General features: G+C 44.5%; 1 protein-coding gene across 1 annotated transcript in view; it reads left to right on the forward strand.

The window, feature by feature from the left end:
* Positions 1-19,289, forward strand: part of LOC141096210 (solute carrier family 2, facilitated glucose transporter member 11-like) — a 252,288-nt gene that overhangs the window by 199,487 nt on the left and 33,512 nt on the right. Inside the window, exon 8 of the mRNA XM_073582696.1 lies at positions 12,404-12,514. Within this exon, the coding sequence (XP_073438797.1) occupies positions 12,404-12,514 (111 nt within the window). The remainder of the gene's footprint in view (positions 1-12,403; positions 12,515-19,289) is intronic.

The raw sequence follows: 19,289 nt of genomic DNA on the forward strand, positions 1-19,289 counted from the left end.
CAGACCATCAAGAAAATTGCAGATTTTTGGTGTTGCATAATTTGCATGATACCATTGTTCTGGGGTTTCCCTGGTTGCAAATCCATAATCTTTGTCTGTGGTGAGTTGGGGTTGTCGGTGTGCCCTTAGTGATGCTCTTGTTTTCTCCACCTCTCCCCAGTCGCATGATGTTCCTGACTATTTGGCTGACTTTTATGATGTATTTAGTGAGAATGAGTCTGCGTCTTTGTCTCTTCATAGGAGTTATGACTGTGCAATTGAGCTGAACCCGGGGTGTAAATTCCCCAAGGGTCGGCTTTTCAATTTATCTGTACCCGAGCACGAGGCTATGCGATCCAATATTAAGGAGGCATTGGAGAAGGGTCATATTAGACCATCCTCTTCACCCTTAGGTGCTGGGTTTTTTTTCGTGGCTAAAAAGGATGGTTCGTTAAGGCCTTGTATTGACTATCGTGCCCTCAACAAAATTACTGTTAAATATCAGTATCCGTTACCCCTGATTTCTGATCTATTCTCCAGAGTTAAAGGTGCTTGCTGGTTTACCAAGCTTGACCTCAGGGGGGCGTATAATCTTATTCGCATTAAGCATGGGGATGAATGGAAGACGGCGTTTAATACTCCGGAGGGACATTTTGAGTACCTGGTGATGCCTTTTGGGCTCACTAATGCCCCTTCTGTCTTCCAGTGCTTCATGAACGATATATTCTGAGACTTTGTGGATAAATTTTTGATTATCTATCTGGATGATATTTTGATCTTCTCCAAGAATTGGGACTCTCATGTGGAACATGTTCGGACTGTGTTCCGGATTTTGAGCGAGAATTCCCTGTATGTCAAGGGATCGAAATGCCTTTTTGGGGTACAGAGGGTTTCATTTTTGGGATTTATTTTGTCTCCGTCAACTATTGAAATGGACCCGGCCAAGGTACAGGCCATTTATGATTGGGTTCAGCCCCCTTCTTTGAAGGCCCTCCAGAAGTTTTTGGGTTTTGCTAATTTTTATCGGAAATTTATAGCTAATTTTTCTGGTATTGCCAAGCCATTGACGGATTTGACTAGGAAGGGTGCAGATGTGCTGAATTGGTCTCCGGAGGCTGTTTCTTCCTTTCAGGAGCTGAAGCGAAGATTCACTTCTGCTCCGGTTTTGCGGCAACCTGATGTCTCACTCCCGTTTCAGGTGGAGGTGGACGCTTCTGAGATTGGTGCAGGAGCGGTGTTGTCCCAAAAAGATCCTGTGACATCTAAAATGAGTCCTTTTGCTTTCTTTTCCCGAAAGTTCTCCCCATCCGAACGTAACTATGATGTGGGGAATCGGGAACTGTTGGCCATGAAATGGGCATTTGAGGAGTGGAGACATTGGTTGGAGGGAGCCAAACACCAAGTCGTGGTCCTTACTGACCACAACAATTTGATTTACCTGGAGTCGGCCAAACGCTTGAATCCTAGACAAGCTAGGTGGGCCTTGTTTTTCACACGTTTTGATTTTGTGGTCTCTTTTCTTCCGGGCACTAAGAATGTCAAGGCAGACGCCCTCTCTAGGAGTTTCCTTGCTGATTCTCCTGTTGTGACTAAGCCTGCTACCATCTTAGGCGAGGGGGTAGTTCTTTCTGCCATCTCGCCCGATTTGAGACGTGCTCTGGAAGAGTTTCAGGAGGACAAACCTGAGCGTTGTCCCAGTGGAAAGTTGTATGTTCCTGACCAGTGGAGGAAGAGAGTGATGTCTGAAGTTCAGTGCTCTGCATTGGCTGGTCATCCAGGTATTTTTGGTACTAGAGATCTGGTGAGTCGGTCTTTTTGGTGGCCCGACTTGTCTCGTGATGTCAGGAATTTTGTGCAGTCCTGTGGGACTTGCTCCCGGTCTAAACCTTGTTCTTGCTCTAGTGGCTTGTTGATGCCTTTGCCATGCCCAGGAGGCCATGGACCCATATTTCAATGGATTTTATCTCTGATATGCCTGTCTCTCAGAGAATGACTGTTATTTGGGTGATTTGTGATAGATTCTCTAAGATGGTCCATCTTGTACCACTCCCTAAGTTGCCATCTTCCTCTGAGTTGGTGCCCTTGTTTTTGCAACAGGTGGTTCGCTTGCACGGATTCCTGAGAACATTGTGTCTGAGAGAGAAGTTCAGTTTGTGTCTAGATTTTGGAGGACTTTCTGTTCCAAGCTGGGAATTCAGTTGTCCTTCTCCTCTGCGTTTCACCCTCAGACAAATGGGCAGACGGAGAGAACAAACCAGACTTTGGAGTCGTATTTGAGATGTTTTATTTCTGCCGATCAGGATGATTGGGTTTCATTTTTGCCCTTGGCCGAATTTGCTTTAAATAATAGAGCTAGTTCTGCCACTTTGATGTCACCTTTTTTTTGTAACTTTGGGTTTCACCCTTGATTTTCTTCAGGGCAGGTGGAGCCTTCTGCCTGCCCAGGTGTTGACACTGTGGTGGAGAGAATGCACCAGATCTGGGACCAAGTAGTGGATAAGTTGTCTGTCTCCCAGGAAAAGGCCCAGCGGTTTTCCAACCGGCGTAGGACCGTTGGTCCCCAGTTTAAAGTGGGTGATATGGTTTGGTTGTCATCAAAAAATATCGCTATGAAGGCGGCTTCTCCTAAGTTTAAGCCTAGATTTATTGGACCTTACAAGATTTTGGAGATTATTAATCCGGTCTCTTTTCGGTTGGCTCTTCCTGTCACATTTAAAATTCATAATGTGTTTCATAAGTCCTTGTTGAAGAGGTTTGTTGAACCAGGAGTTCCTGTGGTGGCACCTCCTGACCCTATATTTGTTGAAGGAAACATGGAATATGAGGTAGAGAAGATACTGGATTCCCGTCTGGCTAGACGGAGACTCCAGTATTTGGTTAAGTGGAAGGGTTATGGTCAGGAGGATAATTCCTGGGTCTCTGCCTCTGATATTCATGCCGAAAGATTGGTGCGTGCCTTTCATCGGGCTCACCCGGATCGCCCTGGTGGCATGGATGAGGGTTCGGTGACCCCTCCTCAAGGGGGAGGTACTGTTGTGAGTTCATTTTTCCCTTCACCATTGAGGTCTGATGAAATCCCTCCTCTGGTGAAGGAAGGTAGTGAGACTGATTACCAAACACCTGGGCAGCTAGATGATAACTGGGTGGCTGGAATTGAGGACTGGATATAAGGCTGCCGACGCCCTTCTTCCTGGCTGGTGATTTTCCTGCTGGATTCTTGGAGACCAGTCTTATTCCTACGTCTCAAAGCTAAGTTTTTCTGCTCTGCTTTGTACTCCTCAGTTTTGCTTTTGTTTTGCCTTGTTTTTTGGGAGTTCTGCCTTCCCCGGCCGGGGGTGAGCTGAATTCCATTTTTGTCTCTGATCTGTTGATCTTTTGCTCTGTCTTCAGAATATACCTGAGTGCTGATATAGTCTTTTGAAGCCTAGCGACTTCAGGGCCTGTTTTTCCTATCAGTCGGTTGGCTCATTTTGATAGGGTTTTTGCGGATGGCAGACAGCAGCTTTCCTATCCGGTCCTATGTAGTTAGCTTGGGCCCCTTCATTTGCTCAACCTATCTTTCTATCTGTGTTAGTGTTTTCATCTTGCTTCACCGTCATTATATGTTGGGTCTGCCTATTGCTTTGGGGTCTGCTCTGGGGCAGTTTAGTTTTTCCCCTTTCTGTCTTTAGGCTATGTAGCTCTCCGGCTGTGATCGAGGGGTCTAGGGCACCGTAGGAACCCCCCACGGCTACTGCTAGTTGTTGTGGATAGATTCAGGGGTCTGCAATCCGATAGCTGCCAACCTCTCTGGTTTTTCTGGACTTAGCTGGTATTTTGTTTTTTCCTCCTTCGGTGACTCATCATAACTCCCAATGGATCATGGTGCCCGCAACTATAATATGGCACTCCTTCCCCTCTGAGCAATGTATTGTACCTGTAAAGTATTTCCCGATTAAATGAAGGGTATTGGCGCAATCAGGATACATTTTTTTAACAACAAACCAAGGTCCATTTTTTCCTGTTAACCAAAGGAAAAAATAAAAACTTGTTGCTAAAACAACATTTTAGAGGTAAAAATGCACATGTGGTGTCGATATCATCACTGTAACTTTAGATGAATTAATTGGAGGTGTAGTTTGTACAATGAGGTCAGCTGTGGGGGGTTTATGCTGTTCCGGCCACCTCAGGGTCTCTGCCAATGTGATGGTACACTCAAACCATTCAAGCTAGATCTTAACTCCAATATGGCACTTCTTCTCTTCTGAGCTTTGCACTGTGCTCAACAGTAGTTTTCAACCATATATGGGGTATCTATGTACTTAGGAGAAATTGCACAATACATTTTGGGGTCCATTTTCTCCTACTATCCTTGCAAAAATCATTTGGGGCTAAAGCAACATTTTTGTGTGAAAAATATATATTTTTAATTTTCATAGATGAATGTTGTAAAATTCTGTGAATCAGCTGCGGGTTAAAGGTCCTCATGTCTAGATAAATTCCTTGAGTGGTCTAGTTTCCTAAATAGGGTCACTTGTTTAGGCACATCAGAGGCACTCCAAATGCAACATGACACCTGCAGACAATTCCATTAATGTCTGCATTCAAATGATCACTCCTTTCTTTCTGAGCCCTGCTGTTCGCCAAAACAGTAGTTTTCCCCCACATGTGGGGTATCGACGTACTCAGGAGAAATTGTACAACATATTTTTGGGTCCATTTTCTCCTGTTACCTTTGTAAAAATAATAAATAGGGCTAAAAAAGCATTTTAGTGGAAAAAAATTGATTTTTATATCTTCATGGCTGTACAGCGCTTGGGGGTTTAAGTTGCTCACTACACTTCTAGATACATTCCTTGAGGGGTCTAGTTTCCAAAATAGGGTCACTTTTGTGGGGTTTCCATTTTTAGGTCAATTGGGGGCTCTTCAAATGCGACATGGTTTCTGCTAATAATTCCAGCTAATAATTCCAGCTAATTTTGCTCTCCAAAGTCCAATGGTGCCCCTTCTCTTCCAAGCCCTGCCGTGCAGCCAAACAGTAGTTTTCCCCTACATAGGGGGGATTTGTGTACTCAAGAGAAATTGCACAACATATTTTGGAGTCCAATTTCTCCTGTTACCCTTGTGAAAGTAAAAAAATGGGTGTAAAGTAACATTTTTCTGAAAAAAGTTAAATGTCCATTTTTCCTTCCACATTCCATTAATTTCTGTGAAGCACCTGATGGATTAATACACTTCTTGAATATGGATTTCAACTTTTCAGTGCTTTGAGGTATGCTGTTTTTAGAATAGTGTCACTTTTGGGTATTTTCTGTCATAAAGGCTCCTCAAAGTCACTTCAAATGTGATCTGGTCCCTAAAAGTAATGTTTTTTTAAATTTTGCTGGAAAAATTAGAAATCGCTGGTCAACTTTTAACTCTTCTAACTTCATAATGAAAAAAAATTATGTTTGAAAAATGTTACTGATGTAAAGTAGGGAAATGTTATTACGTAACTATTTTGTGTGACATAACTCTCTGATTTAACCCCTTTCTGCCATATGATGTACTATCCCGTCCATGTGCCCTGAGACTTAATTCCCAAGGACGGGATAGTATGTCACAGGGTGAGCGCCGCTGATTGCGGCCGGGTGTCAGCTGATTATCACAGCTGACACCCGGCACTATGTGTTGGGGCGGTCACGGACTGCCCCCGACACGTTAACCCCTGGCACACTGTCATCAAACATGATCGCAGTGTACCAGGGGTTTAGGGAAGCATCGGCAGGGAGGGGGCTCCCTCCGTGCTTCCCTGAGCCCCCCGGAGCTGCGCTGCCCCGGGAGTCACCTTTCCTGCAGGTCTCCCCATCCAATATGGCGGCGGGGACCTTCGGGGGCTTGCAGGGAGCCGGCTTCCTCAGTGCCTGCAAAGCGCAGGCATGAGGAAGCCTTCTGCACTGCCTGTGTGAGATCGCTGATCTGTCACAGCGATCTGTGATGTGTCAGATCAGCGATCTCACACATGACAGTGATTTCCCCCTGGGACAGTATAATAAAGATAAAAAAAAGTGTAAAAATTATTTAGAAAAAATCGCTTAAAAGATAAAAATAAAAAACAAAGCAAAAAATAATGCTTTATTATCATACCGCCGAACAAAAAGTGCAATAACACGCGATCAAAAATATGAATATAAATAACCATCTGGTCACGCAGAAAACAAGCTGCCACACAGCATCATCAGCAAAAAATAAAAAAGTTATAGCTCGCAGAATAAAGCGATGCAAAAATAATTTTTTATATAAAATTGCTTTCAGTGCATAAAAGTGCCAAAATATAAAAAAAGACATAAATGAGGTATCGCTGTAATCGTACTGACTCGAAGAATAAAACCGCCTTATCAATTTTATTGCACGCGTAATGGTGTAAACGCACCCCCCAAAAGAAATTCTTGAAATGCTGTTTTTAGTTCATTCTGCGTCCCAAAAATCAGAATAAAAAGCAATCAAAAAATGTCACATGCCCGAAAATGGTATCAATAAAAACCTCACCTCACATGACTCGATGGGTCAAAATATGGAAAAATTATAGCTCTCAAAATGTGGTGATGCAAAAACTATTTTTACAAGAAAAAGCGTCTTTTAGCATATGACAGCTGCCAAACATAAAAACTCACTATAAATAGTAAATCAAACCCCCCTTTATCACCCTCTTAGTTAGGGAAAAATAATAAAATTAAAAAAATGTATTTATTTCCATTTTATCATTAGGGCTAGGGTTAGAGCTAGGGTTAGGGCTGAGATTAGGGTTAGGGGTGTGTTGGGGGTAGTGTTGGAGTTAGAATTGGGGGTTTCCACTGTTTGGGCACATCAGGTGCTCTCCAAACGCAACATGGCGTCTGATCTCAATTCCAGCCAAATCTGGGTTGAAAAAGTCAAATGGTGCTCCTTCCCTTCCAAGCACTGCCATGCGCCCAAACAGTGTTTTACCCCCACATATGCAGTATCAGCCTACTCAGGACAAATTGCAAAACAACTTTTGGGGTCCAATTTCTCCTGTTACCCTTAGGAAAATAAAAAGTTGGAGGCAAAAATATCATTTTTGTGGAAAAAAAGTGGTTTACCACCACATGTGGGATATCAGCGTACTCAGGACAAATTGCACAATAACTTTTAGGGTCCTGTTACCCGTGGGAAAATAAAAATTGGGGGTGAAAAGATCATTTTTGTGGAAAAAATGTGATTTTTTAATTTTACGACTGTACGTTATAAACTTCTGTGAAGCCCTGGGAGGTTCAAAGTTCTCACCATACATCTAGATAAGTTCTTGGGGGGTCTAGTTTCCAAATTGGTGTCATTTGTGGGGGGTTTCCACTGTTTTGGCACATCAGGGGCTTTCCAAATACGACATGGCGTCCAATCTCAATTCCAGCCATAAAAGTCAAATGGCGCTACTTCCCTTCCAACCTCTGCCATGCGCACAAATAGTGTTTTACCCCCACATATGGGTTATCAGCTGTGAGACTTTAGGAGGAACTCCCACTGGCGAGCTGACCAGGTGGACCACCCCCTATACAGGGAGTGTTAGGGGCAGACCCGCGGGTAACTATCACCACAGCAGCTGGTACCCAGGGAAGGACACAGGAGTCACGACAGGAGGCCGGAGAGACTGGCGGGGGATCTCCCCAGGACAGGAACACGGATGGCGAACAGGACTGGAATGACGGCAAAATGGCAGGCACTGGACATGGACTGGAGGACACAGCTGGGAGACAGCACAGGACGGAGTGGAGCCCCGGAATACCAAGACCTAGAAAAGAGAACAGCGGAGAGCACGGGTAAGATATAGGCATGAGAGCGGGCGCTGCAAGCAGAGGAATGCACAGTGGGACGAGGGGCCAGAATCACTAGCTGAGCACAAGTGATCATCAGGCACTGCCAGGAGGAAGAGGCGGCCTGATAGAGAAGAGGACGGCGCACGCCTTCAGGGGAAATAGAGAGCGCGAACGCTCCTGCGCACAGTGTGAGCGCACGCCCGAGGAGCAGGAAGCCAGGCAGGAGCGCCCGCCCGTCGGAGCGCAGGAGACTGAGCGGGAGCATGTGCTGGGTGAGTGTGGGTGTGTGTGGGGGAGCGGAGAGCTGCAGTGAGGACCGAGGCGGGCGCGGTAGCGGTGTGGGAGCCGGGAGTGACCGGGACTGTGGGAGCGGCGGTGAAGGAGCCGGCGGGGACCGCGGCAGCAGCCGCAGCAGCGGCGTGACAGTACCCCCCTCCCTACGCGCCCCGCCCCGCAGACTGGAAAGAAACTTAGTCAAAATTCTGGGAGCCTGGATATTCTCCCGAGGCTCCCAGGATCTCTCCTCAGGACCAAAACCCTTCCAATCAACCAGAAAAAAGGTTCTCCCTCTTTGCCTTTTCATGGCTAAAATGTCTTTAACCTCAAACACATCGTCAGCAGAGACAGGGAGAGGAGAATGGGTAGCAGAGGCATGGAACCGATTGAGAATGACAGGTTTTAGAAGGGACACGTGAAAGGAATTAGGGATGCGGAGCGAGGCGGGAAGCCGCAGTTTGTAGGAGACATCGTTGATACGAGCCAAGAACTCAAAGGGTCCAATGTACCGGGGTCCAAGTTTGTGCGAAGGGATCTTTAGGCAAATGTACTTGGAGGATAACCAAAACTTATCACCGGGATGATATAGTGGGGAATTCAAGCGCCTCTTGTCTGCGTGTCTTTTCACCCTGTCACGAGCTAACTCGAGAGCGGTCTTGGTCTCCTGCCAGATCCTGGAGAAATCCCCAGACAGAAGATCTTCCGCCGGTACACCCGAGACAGGAGGAACCGGTAAAGGTACACCCGGATGTTGCCCGTAGACGACAAAAAAAGGTGACTTGGCAGAACATTCGCTGACGTGATTGTTATAGGCGAATTCAGCCCACGGGAGTAAGTCAGACCAGTCATTCTGGTGGGCATTAGAAAAATGCCGGAGATAGTTCACCAAATTCTGGTTAGTCCGCTCTGCTTGACTGTTGGACTGTGGGTGGTACGATGAGGAGAAGTCAAGTGTGATGTCCAGAGACCGGCATAGGGCTGTCCAAAATCGAGAGGTAAATTGGACTCCTCTGTCCGAAACAATATGCTGGGGCAGTCCATGGAGACGGAAGATGTGATGGATGAAAACTTTTGCCAAGTCAGGCGCTGAGGGTAACCCAGGGAGAGAGATGAAGTGGGCCATCTTGGAGAATCTGTCTACCACCACAAGGATGACGGTGCAATCTGCTGACTTGGGTAGATCGGTAATAAAATCCATGGCAACATGTTGCCATGGAGCCGAAGGAACTGGAAGCGGATGTAGAAGACCGGAGGGCAGCTGCCTAGGAACCTTGTTTTTGGCACAGGACGGACAGGAGGCAACAAAACTCCGGACATCCTGGAGAAGAGTAGACCACCAGTAGTAGCGGGACACAAGGGCAAGCGTCTTCTTAAGGCCGACATGACCTGCAAGTTTGGAGGCATGCCCCCAGTGTAAGACCCGTCTCCGGTCCTTCTTGGGCACAAAAGTTTTACCAGGAGGTGGCGAAACTAACATGACAGGTGCCAACGGGATGAGTCTGGAAGGATCCAAGATGTGCGTGGGTTCTTCCTCAATATCTGCAGACAAGAAAGACCTGGACAAAGCATCAGCCTTGAGGTTCTTGTTACTGGGACGGAAATGCAGGTCATAATCGAAGCGGCCAAAGAACAGGGACCACCTGGCCTGCCGAGGGTTGAGTCTCTGTGCCGATCGAATGTAAGCTAGGTTCTTATGGTCCGTGTAGCTTGTAAACAGATGTACAGCTCCCTCCAGTAGGTACCTCCATTCCTCCAGGGCTAACTTGATGGCAAGCAGTTCCTTGTCTCCAATGGAATAGTTCCATTCCGAAGTGGAGAATGTCTTGGAAAAGAAACCGCATGTAACAAGCTGGCCGGAGGGAGATTTCTGAAAAAGCCGGGCGCTGCATGCAGAGGAATGCACAGTGGGACAAGGGGCCAGAATCACTAGCTGTGTAAAGTATAGCGTGGTACTACTACAGGGTGCACAAGTAGGTTACCCAGACCCAAGTGAATAATAAAGTAACTTGGCACTCAACTGAATGATCCTTTTTGAAAATAAGTTTTTATTGTGGCAGTCACAAAGGACGTTTCGGCCTACAATTGGCCTTCGTCAGTCTGCCGACTGCTGCAGATGATGAAGTTAATAGTGGAGAATTATATAAGATCCTATTACAAGGCAGTGATTTTGGAGGTTACTGCAATGACCAACTGTCTATAACACGTGTAGTGCTCTGGTGAATCCGGGAGAAATTGGAACAGGCAATGGAGCTTAAGTCTCTAGGGGCTTTATGCCTGTAAGAGTTTATGCCTAAGAGGTTAATGACTGAGGCGCTTTAACAGTCTTGTATCAGTAGATCAGGTTACATGAACACGTGCAGGTGTAGTGCCTGGGTGTATGGACCGGGACGCAGTATCCGCTGCTAGCCGCTGCTAGCCCCGGACGCCGAATCACTAGATGAGCACAAGTGATCATCAGGCACCTCCAGGAGGAAGAGGCGGCCTGATATAGGGAATGTGCCTGGGATTCCGGGTCAGACCCCCTCCCAGAGCAGAGAGAAGAGGAGGGCGCGCACCTTCAGGGGAAATGGAGTGCGCGAACGCACCTGCGCACAGTGTGAGCGCGCGCCCGAGGAGCAGGAAGCCAGGCAGGAGCGTGCGCCGTTCGGAGCGCAGGAGACTGAGCAGGAGCATGTGCTGGGTGAGTGTGCCGGGGAGCGGAGAGCTGCAGTGAGGACCGAGGCGGTGTGGGAGCCGGGAGTGACCGGGACGGCGGGAGCGGCGGTGAAGGAGCCGGCGGGGACTGGGGCAGCAGCCACAGCAGCGGCGTGACATCAGCGTACTCAGGACAAATTGCACAATAACTTTTGGGGTCCTGTTACCCTTGGAAAAATAAAAATTGAGGGTGAAAAGATCATTTTTGTAGAAAAAATATGATTTTTTTAATTGTACGGCTGTAAGTTATAAACTTCTATGAAGCCCTTCCCTTGGGGGTTCAAAGTTCTCACCACACATCTAGATAAGTTCCTTGGGGGGTCTATTCTCCAAAATGGGGTCACTTGTGGGGGGTTTCCACTGTTTAAGTACATCAGGGGCTCTCCAAACGTGACATGGCGTCCGATCTGAATTCCAGCCAATTTTGCATTGAAAAAGTCAAACGGCGCTCCTTCCCTTCTGAGCTCTGCCATGCGCCGAAACAGTGGTTCCCCCCCACATATCAGGTATCAGCGTACTCAGGACAAATTGTACAATAACTTTTGCAGTCCAATTTCACCTGTTACGCTTGGTAAAATAAAAAAAATTGGACCTGAAGTAATTTTTTTGTGAAAAAAAGTTAAATGTTCATTTTTTTAAACATTCAAAAAATTCCTGTGACGCACCTGAAGGGTTAATAAACTTCTTGAATATGATTTTGAGCACCTTGAGGGGTGCAGTTTTTAGAATAGTGTCACTTTTGGGTATGTTCTATCATATAGACCCCTCAAAGTGACTTCAAATGTGATGTGGTCCATAAAAATAAAATGGTGTTGCAAAAATGAGAAATCACTGGTCAACTTTTAACCCTTATAACTTCGTAACAAAAAAATTTGGTTCCAAAATTGTGCTGATGTAAAGTAAACATATGTGAAATGATACTTATTAAGTTTTTTGTGTGCCATATCTCTGTGATTTAAGGGCATAAAAATTCAAGTTGGAAAATTGCGAAATTTTCAAAATTTTCGCCAAATTTCCATTTTTTTCACAAATAAACACAAGTTATTAGAATGAAATTTTACCACTATCACGAAGTACAATATGTCACGAGAAAACAATGTCAGAATCACCGGGATCCATGGAAGCGTTTCAGAGTTATTAGCTCATAAAGGGACAGTGGTCAGAATTGTAAAAATTAGCCCGGTCATGAACGTGCAAACCACCCTTGAGGGTTAAGGGGTTAAGGACATAAAAGTTCAGTTTGAAAATTGCAAAATTGTCCAAATTTTCACCAAATTTTCAATTTTTTTCACAAATAAATGCAACTCATATCAAACAAATTTTACCACTATCTTGAAGTAGAATATGTAACGAGAAAATGTTTTCCGATAAGTGGGATCTTTTGAAGAGTTATTACCACATAAAGTGACGCTGGTCCGAATGATAAAATTTGGCAGGGTCATGAAGATGAAAACTGGCTTGGGGTAAAGGGGTTAATACTGTTTTGAACTTTTTCTCCATTCCCCTGCGTGGTGTCACGGGCAGATATTTGCCACACTTTGCCCATCATTTGCAATAAGTACAGTTTGAATCATAAAATAGACAAGTATAGTGAAGTATATAACTTCTTGCTAAATGTAGGGTGATTTTCAAATTAAATTGTCATTCTTTCTTTGGTCTTCCAGATTTATTTTTATGCGGAGTATGTGTTTAAAAAAACTGGGATTCCCAATGAAAACATACCTTACGTCACACTGGGGACCGGAGTCTGTGAATGTATCACTGCAATGACATGTGTAAGTGGCCTTCGATTTTCACATTATAATTTTTTTCCATTTGTTGGTATCCACATATAACAATTAACCCTTTTAAGGCCAGGATATGTATATTTTTGTATTTGCACTTTTGGTTTTTCCTCAACTTCTTCCAAGGGTCATAGCTTTTTTTATTTTTCTTTCTTCATATCCATATGATGGCTTGTTTTTTGCAGGATGACATGTAGTTTTGAATAACACTACTAAACTTACCATATAATGTACTGAAAAACAAGGATGAGAACAAGGATAAATTCTCATCGTCACACAATAAGAGAAAAAAGAATGGATCTACCTGTGGCAAAACATTTTTGCATCCCTGGTCATAACATGATGGACATTAAATTACTTGTATTAAAAGGTACCTTCAAGTCTCAGAGAGAGAGAAGAATCTCAGAGTACAAATTTATGAAAACTTTCGACACATTCAGTGCAGGAATGAATGTGTCGCATGGATTTATGTCTTTTTACAACAATTAAGGAAATTGCTCTTCAGACCTTCTGGGGTCATCACAACACAGAACTAGACCCTATCAGAGGGCAATAAAACCTTCAGGCTCCTTATCTATGAACTGCTCCAATATTTATGTTTAACCCTCTCCCATAATGACAATTCTGCTTCACATCACTTGTCTTATCTATTGCGTTATTCTGTGCTGTGTTGTGCATAAATATGTGATTCTTCAGATGTTGTATTAGTCTAGCTTGATGAAGAGACCTGAGTAGTCTCGAAAGCTTGCAATTTTGCAATCTGTTACCATTAGTGTTGAGCATTCCGATACCGCAAGTATCGGGTATCGGCCGATACTTGCTGTATCGGAATTCCGATACCGACTTCCGATATTTTTTCAATATCGGAATTCGGCATCGGAATCGGAAGTTCAGTTGATTGACGGCCTGACGTCATCATGATGCGCGGTGTGTGCGCATCATGATGCACCGTCATTTCGGGCCTTCCGGGGGTCTCTGCCGGCCTGCCGGGGGGCTGTGCCGGCCTGCCGGGGGGCTGTGTGGACTGCCCGGGGTCTGTACCGGCCTGCCGGGGGGCTGTGCCGGCCTGCCGGTGGTCTGTGCACCCTGTGGGGGTCTGTACCGGCCTGCCGGGGGGCTGTGCCGGCCTGCCGGGGGGCTGTGCTGATGTCCGGGGGTCTGTGCAAGCATCGTCCGATGGGACTACAAGTCCCATCGGGCGATGCCTGCTACCATGACAGTGATTGACACATTAGCCAATGATGGGACAGTAGTAGTCCCATCATCCGGCTAATGTGTTAAATGTTAAAAAAAAAAAAAAAAAAAATACTACATACATACTACATGCATGCTACATACATACTACATGCTACATACATACTACATACATACTACATACATGCTACATACATACTACATGCATGCTACATACATACTACATGCTACATACATACTACATGCATGCTACATACATATTACATACATGCTACATACATACTGCATGCTACATACATACTACATACATACTACATACATACTGCATGCTACATACATACTACATATATACTACATGCATGCTACATACATACTACATGCTACATACATACTACATATATACTACATACATACTACATACATGCTACATACATACTGCATGCTACATACATACTACATACATACTACATACATACTACATGCATGCTACATACATACTACATGCATGCTACATACATACTACATGCATGCTACATACATACTACATGCTACATACATACCACATACATACTACATACTACATATATACTACATGCATGCTACATACATACTACATGCTACATACATACCACATACATACTACATACATACTACATACATACTACATGCTACATACATACTACATATATACTACATGCATGCTACATACATACTACATGCTACATACATACCACATACATACTACATACATACTACATACATACTACATGCTACATACATACTACATATATACTACATGCATGCTACATACATACTACATGCTACATACATACCACATACATACTACATACATACTACATACATACTACATGCTACATACATACTACATATATACTACATGCATGCTACATACATACTACATGCTACATACATACCACATACATACTACATACATGCTACATATATACTACATGCATGCTACATACATACTACATATATACTACATGCATGCTACATACATACTACATGCTACATGCATGCTACATACATACTACATACATACTACATGCTACATACATACCACATATATACTACATACATACAATACATTCATACAATACATACATAGACATACAGTACATATAACATAGAGTAACATACTTACCAATACTTGTCACATTGTTCCCCGAAGCCATTGTCTTTTCCGGGATAAATATTAACATAACAAACCACAAAAATACTCACCCACGATCCGAAGCAGTCCACGAGTGTGTCCCACGACGATCTTGGGTAGAGAACTGCAGCATCAGATGATGCTGCCGTTCTCTACGGGCTGCAGGAATCCAATGACGGAAGGTAGGTATCCTTCCGCACTGTATTCCTCCGCCACTTAAAAAAAAAAAAGTCCCTAGTCTCACTTTATGCCATTGCTGCGTGGGAATTTCCCACACAGCAATGGCATAAAGCGAGACTAGGATACTTTTTTTAAAGATCGGCCGATACCATCCGATACGATACTTTGAAGTATCGGACGGTATCGCTCAACTCTAGTTACCATCTTTTCAGTTAGCCATTAAAAGGTATCAACCACTGAGGACTCTCAAGTCTGAATATTCTTGAAAAACAAGGAACAATTTTCAAGCAGGGTGAAATTGTGGGGGAAAAAAACAACTCACGATTAAGCCAATATTTTATGGGGTTTGTTTTCATTGTCCAAGCTTTTTTATATTTTAGTGATTAAAAATGTAGAACCTTGCAAAAACAAAATATAATTTCTGTTGCCATTTTTTGTGATCTGTATTTTTTTTTAATTTTTCTATACATGGAGATATGTGTTTTTTCCATTTCTTTATTTTTAAATGGGAAGAAAAGGGGGTGATTGAAGCTCTTCTATTTTTAAAAAAACTTTTTTAGTTTTTATCTTAATTTTTAGTTCCCCTAGAGACCTTGAACCTACAATCTCTTACACCAAAATAGTATTGCAGCATAAAATGTAATTGCAGTTCTCCAATAAAGTCCAAGCAGTGGCTGAATTTCACAGGATAAATAAGACGGCAGCCATGGTGAACGTCAGCAGACTGCCAGCTGCCAAACAGCACATTGTGGCATAATCCTAATGTATAACATGAATTAAAGATGTTGGTTCTACCTCTGGGACCACCACCTATCTGGAAAATAGAACCTTGTTCCATGCCTCGATGAAAAAGCAAAATTAGCACATATAAGACAGGGCCTTGTCCTCCAGATAGGTGCAGTTTGCATAGCTTTATGTCATTTGACATGGATAAGATAGTGAGTGACAGGTGCCAGAGATGCTAAGAATCCCCTGAGATTGTTACTCTAATGCCCAATATAGTTTACAATACAATCTTACAATCTATTTATATAATTGCCTTGTAATGTTTTCATTTCCTGTGCTGTCCAGATGTCACTGTATCCCAGAATTCCAAGCGGAGGAAGTTCACCGACCGCCATATTGGGACACCCAAGTGATGGGTGTCTCAATATGGAATATGCTGGTGGTACCAACCTATTTCACGGTACCCCCAGTGGAACACCATCGCACCACACACACACACACACACACACACTCTGTACACCGTATGCACCACACACACTCACACACATGCACTCACACATGCTAACACACTCACACACTCTCACACACTGTCACACACACTCACACACTCATATTCAGACTCACACTCTCACTCACACACTGACACACACACACACACACACTCACTCAATCACACTCACACATTCACATACTCTCACAGCCTCTTGCGCGGTACCACCAGCGGAACACCTAATTCCATGCAGGTGCAGTGAATCATTTGGCTGATCCCAGTGGCAGATGCGCAATGTGTCTACAGGCAGAGGAAGCCGGTCACATGAAAGGGGTTTTTCCACAAACTAAGGTTAATTTTAAAAATTGTCTGTGTCTAACCGTGTATGGAGCATACCACATCTCCTGGGCAGGGGAGGAAGCAAAAGACAATACTGACATTACAGCAGGGGATAACAGAGGATTCATTTTGTGAGGTAAAATATTTCACTGACTGTTTTTAAACAATATTTTACCTCACAAAATGTATCCTCTGTGATCTCTTGCTGTAATGTCAGTATTGTCTTTTGCTTCCTCCTCTGCCCAGGAGGTGTGGTATGTTCTGTACGCAGTCAGACACAGACAATTTTTAAAATGAACTTTCATTCATGGGAAAACCCTTTTAAATAGAAATTCCTCCTGGCATGTTGTGCATTGACTGATTAGTGATGGGGTAGACAGGTCAAATAAGAGATGACATGAGAGGAGAAGATAGCAGATGGGAGAGAGAGAAAGAACACAGGGGTGAGATAGACAGAGCACGGGGGAGACAGCTCAAACAGGACAGCACATGAGGGGAGAACACAGCACAGGAAGGAGAGAGACAGCAGACAAGGGGGATAGCACATGAGGATAGAGAGAGTAGATAAGTGGGTGAGCACATGGGGGAGAGATTCTCAATGCTACAAAGCCTGCCTCCATCGTGACATTACCACACTCTTGATGCGGTAGCTTTGGGCCTCCATCTAGTCTATTTATATAATTGCCTTGTAATGTTTTCACTTCCTGTTCTGTCCAGATGTCACCGGATCCCAGCATTCCAAGCAGAGGAAGTTCACCAACCGCCATATTGGGACACCCAAGTGATGGGTGTCTCAATATGGAAACTGCTGCTGGTACCAACCTATTGTGCGGTACCACCAGCGGAACACCGTTGCACCACACACACTATGCACATGCACACTCACACTCACTCATACACTGACACACTCATATTCACACTCTCACACTCACTCTCACAGTCTCACACTTACATTCAAACTCACACTCACAGACTCACACTCAGTCACACTCTCACACTCATACACTCACACGCTCACATTCACACTCTCACACACTCACATTCTCACACTCTCACACACTCACAGTCTCACTCTCACACACTCACACTCATGCTCACACTCACATACTCACACTCTCACTCTCACACACTCTCACTCTCACAGACTCACGCTCTCACACTCACTCTCACACTCATACACTTCACACACTCACATTCACACTCTCACACTCACATTCACACTCTCACTCACACACACATACTCACTCTCACAAACTCACACTCTCACTCTCATACACACTCACACACACTCACACTCACACTCTCACACTCACATTCACACTGTCACTCACTTTCACACTCTCACTCACACTCACAGTCACACTCTCACACTTACACATTCTCACACTCATACACACTCACGCAGCCTCTTGTGTGGTACTACCAGCAGAACACTGTCGTACTGCACCTACGCAAATTCCACACAGATGCAGTGAATCATTCGGCTGATCCCCGGCGGCAGATGCACGACGTGTCTACAGGCAGCGGAAGCCGGTCATATTACAGTGGTTTTCCCACAAACCAAAGTTCATTTTAAAAATTGTCTGTGTCTAACCGTGTACGGGGCATACCACATCTCCTGGGCAGGGGAGGAAGCAAAAGACAATACTGATATTACAGCAGGGGATAACAGAGGATTCATTTTGTGAGGTAAAATATTTCAGTGACTGTTTTTAAACAATATTTTACCTCATAAAATGTATCCTCTGCGATCTCCTGCTGTAATGTCAGTATTGTCTTTTGCTTCCTCCTCTGCCCAGGAGATGTGGTATGCTCCATACACGGTCAGACACAGACAATTTTTAAAATGAACTTTCGTTCGTGGGAAAACCCCTTTAAATAGAAATTCCTCCTGACATACTGTGCACTGACTATTTAGTGATGGGATACACAGGTCAAACAAGAGATGACATGAGAGGAGAAGACAGAAGATGGAGGAGAGAGAAAGCGCACATGGGTGAGACAGACAGAGCACGGGGGGGAGACAGCTCAAGCAGGACAGCACATGAGGGGAGAACACAGCACAGGAAGGAGAGAGACAGCAGACAAGGGGGATAGCACATGGGGTACACAGGTCAAAGAAGAAAGCACAGACGGGAGAAGTCATCACATAGGGAGAGAGTGGATATGTGGGTGAGCACATGGGAGGGAGAGATTCTCAACACTGCAAAACCTGCCCCCATCGTGACATTACCACCCTCCTGATGCGATAGCATCGGGTCTCCATCTAGTCTATTTATATAATTGCCTTGCGATGTTTTCACTTCCTGTTCTGTCCAGATGTCACCGGATCCCAGAATTCCAAGCGGAGGAAGTTCACCGACCGCCATATTGGGACACCCAAGTGATGGGTGTCTCAATATGGAAACTGCTGCTGGTGCCAACTTATTGCGCGGAACCACCAGCGGAACACCATCGCACCACACACACTCTATACGCCGTACGCACCACACACACACACTCACACACACTCACACACTCTCACAGTCTCACACACTCACCACTTACACTTACACACACTCACATTCACTCTCTCACACTCACAGTCACACTCACACTTGTTAAAGATATGAAATTGATATTTAGTTATGAAGATATCTAAAATATATAAATGCATAGATGCT

Source organism: Dendrobates tinctorius, unplaced genomic scaffold (assembly GCF_039654945.1).
Source record: "Dendrobates tinctorius isolate UK_male_01 unplaced genomic scaffold, ASM3965494v1 ptg000073l, whole genome shotgun sequence".
In the NCBI taxonomy this organism is placed as follows: domain Eukaryota; kingdom Metazoa; phylum Chordata; class Amphibia; order Anura; family Dendrobatidae; genus Dendrobates; species Dendrobates tinctorius.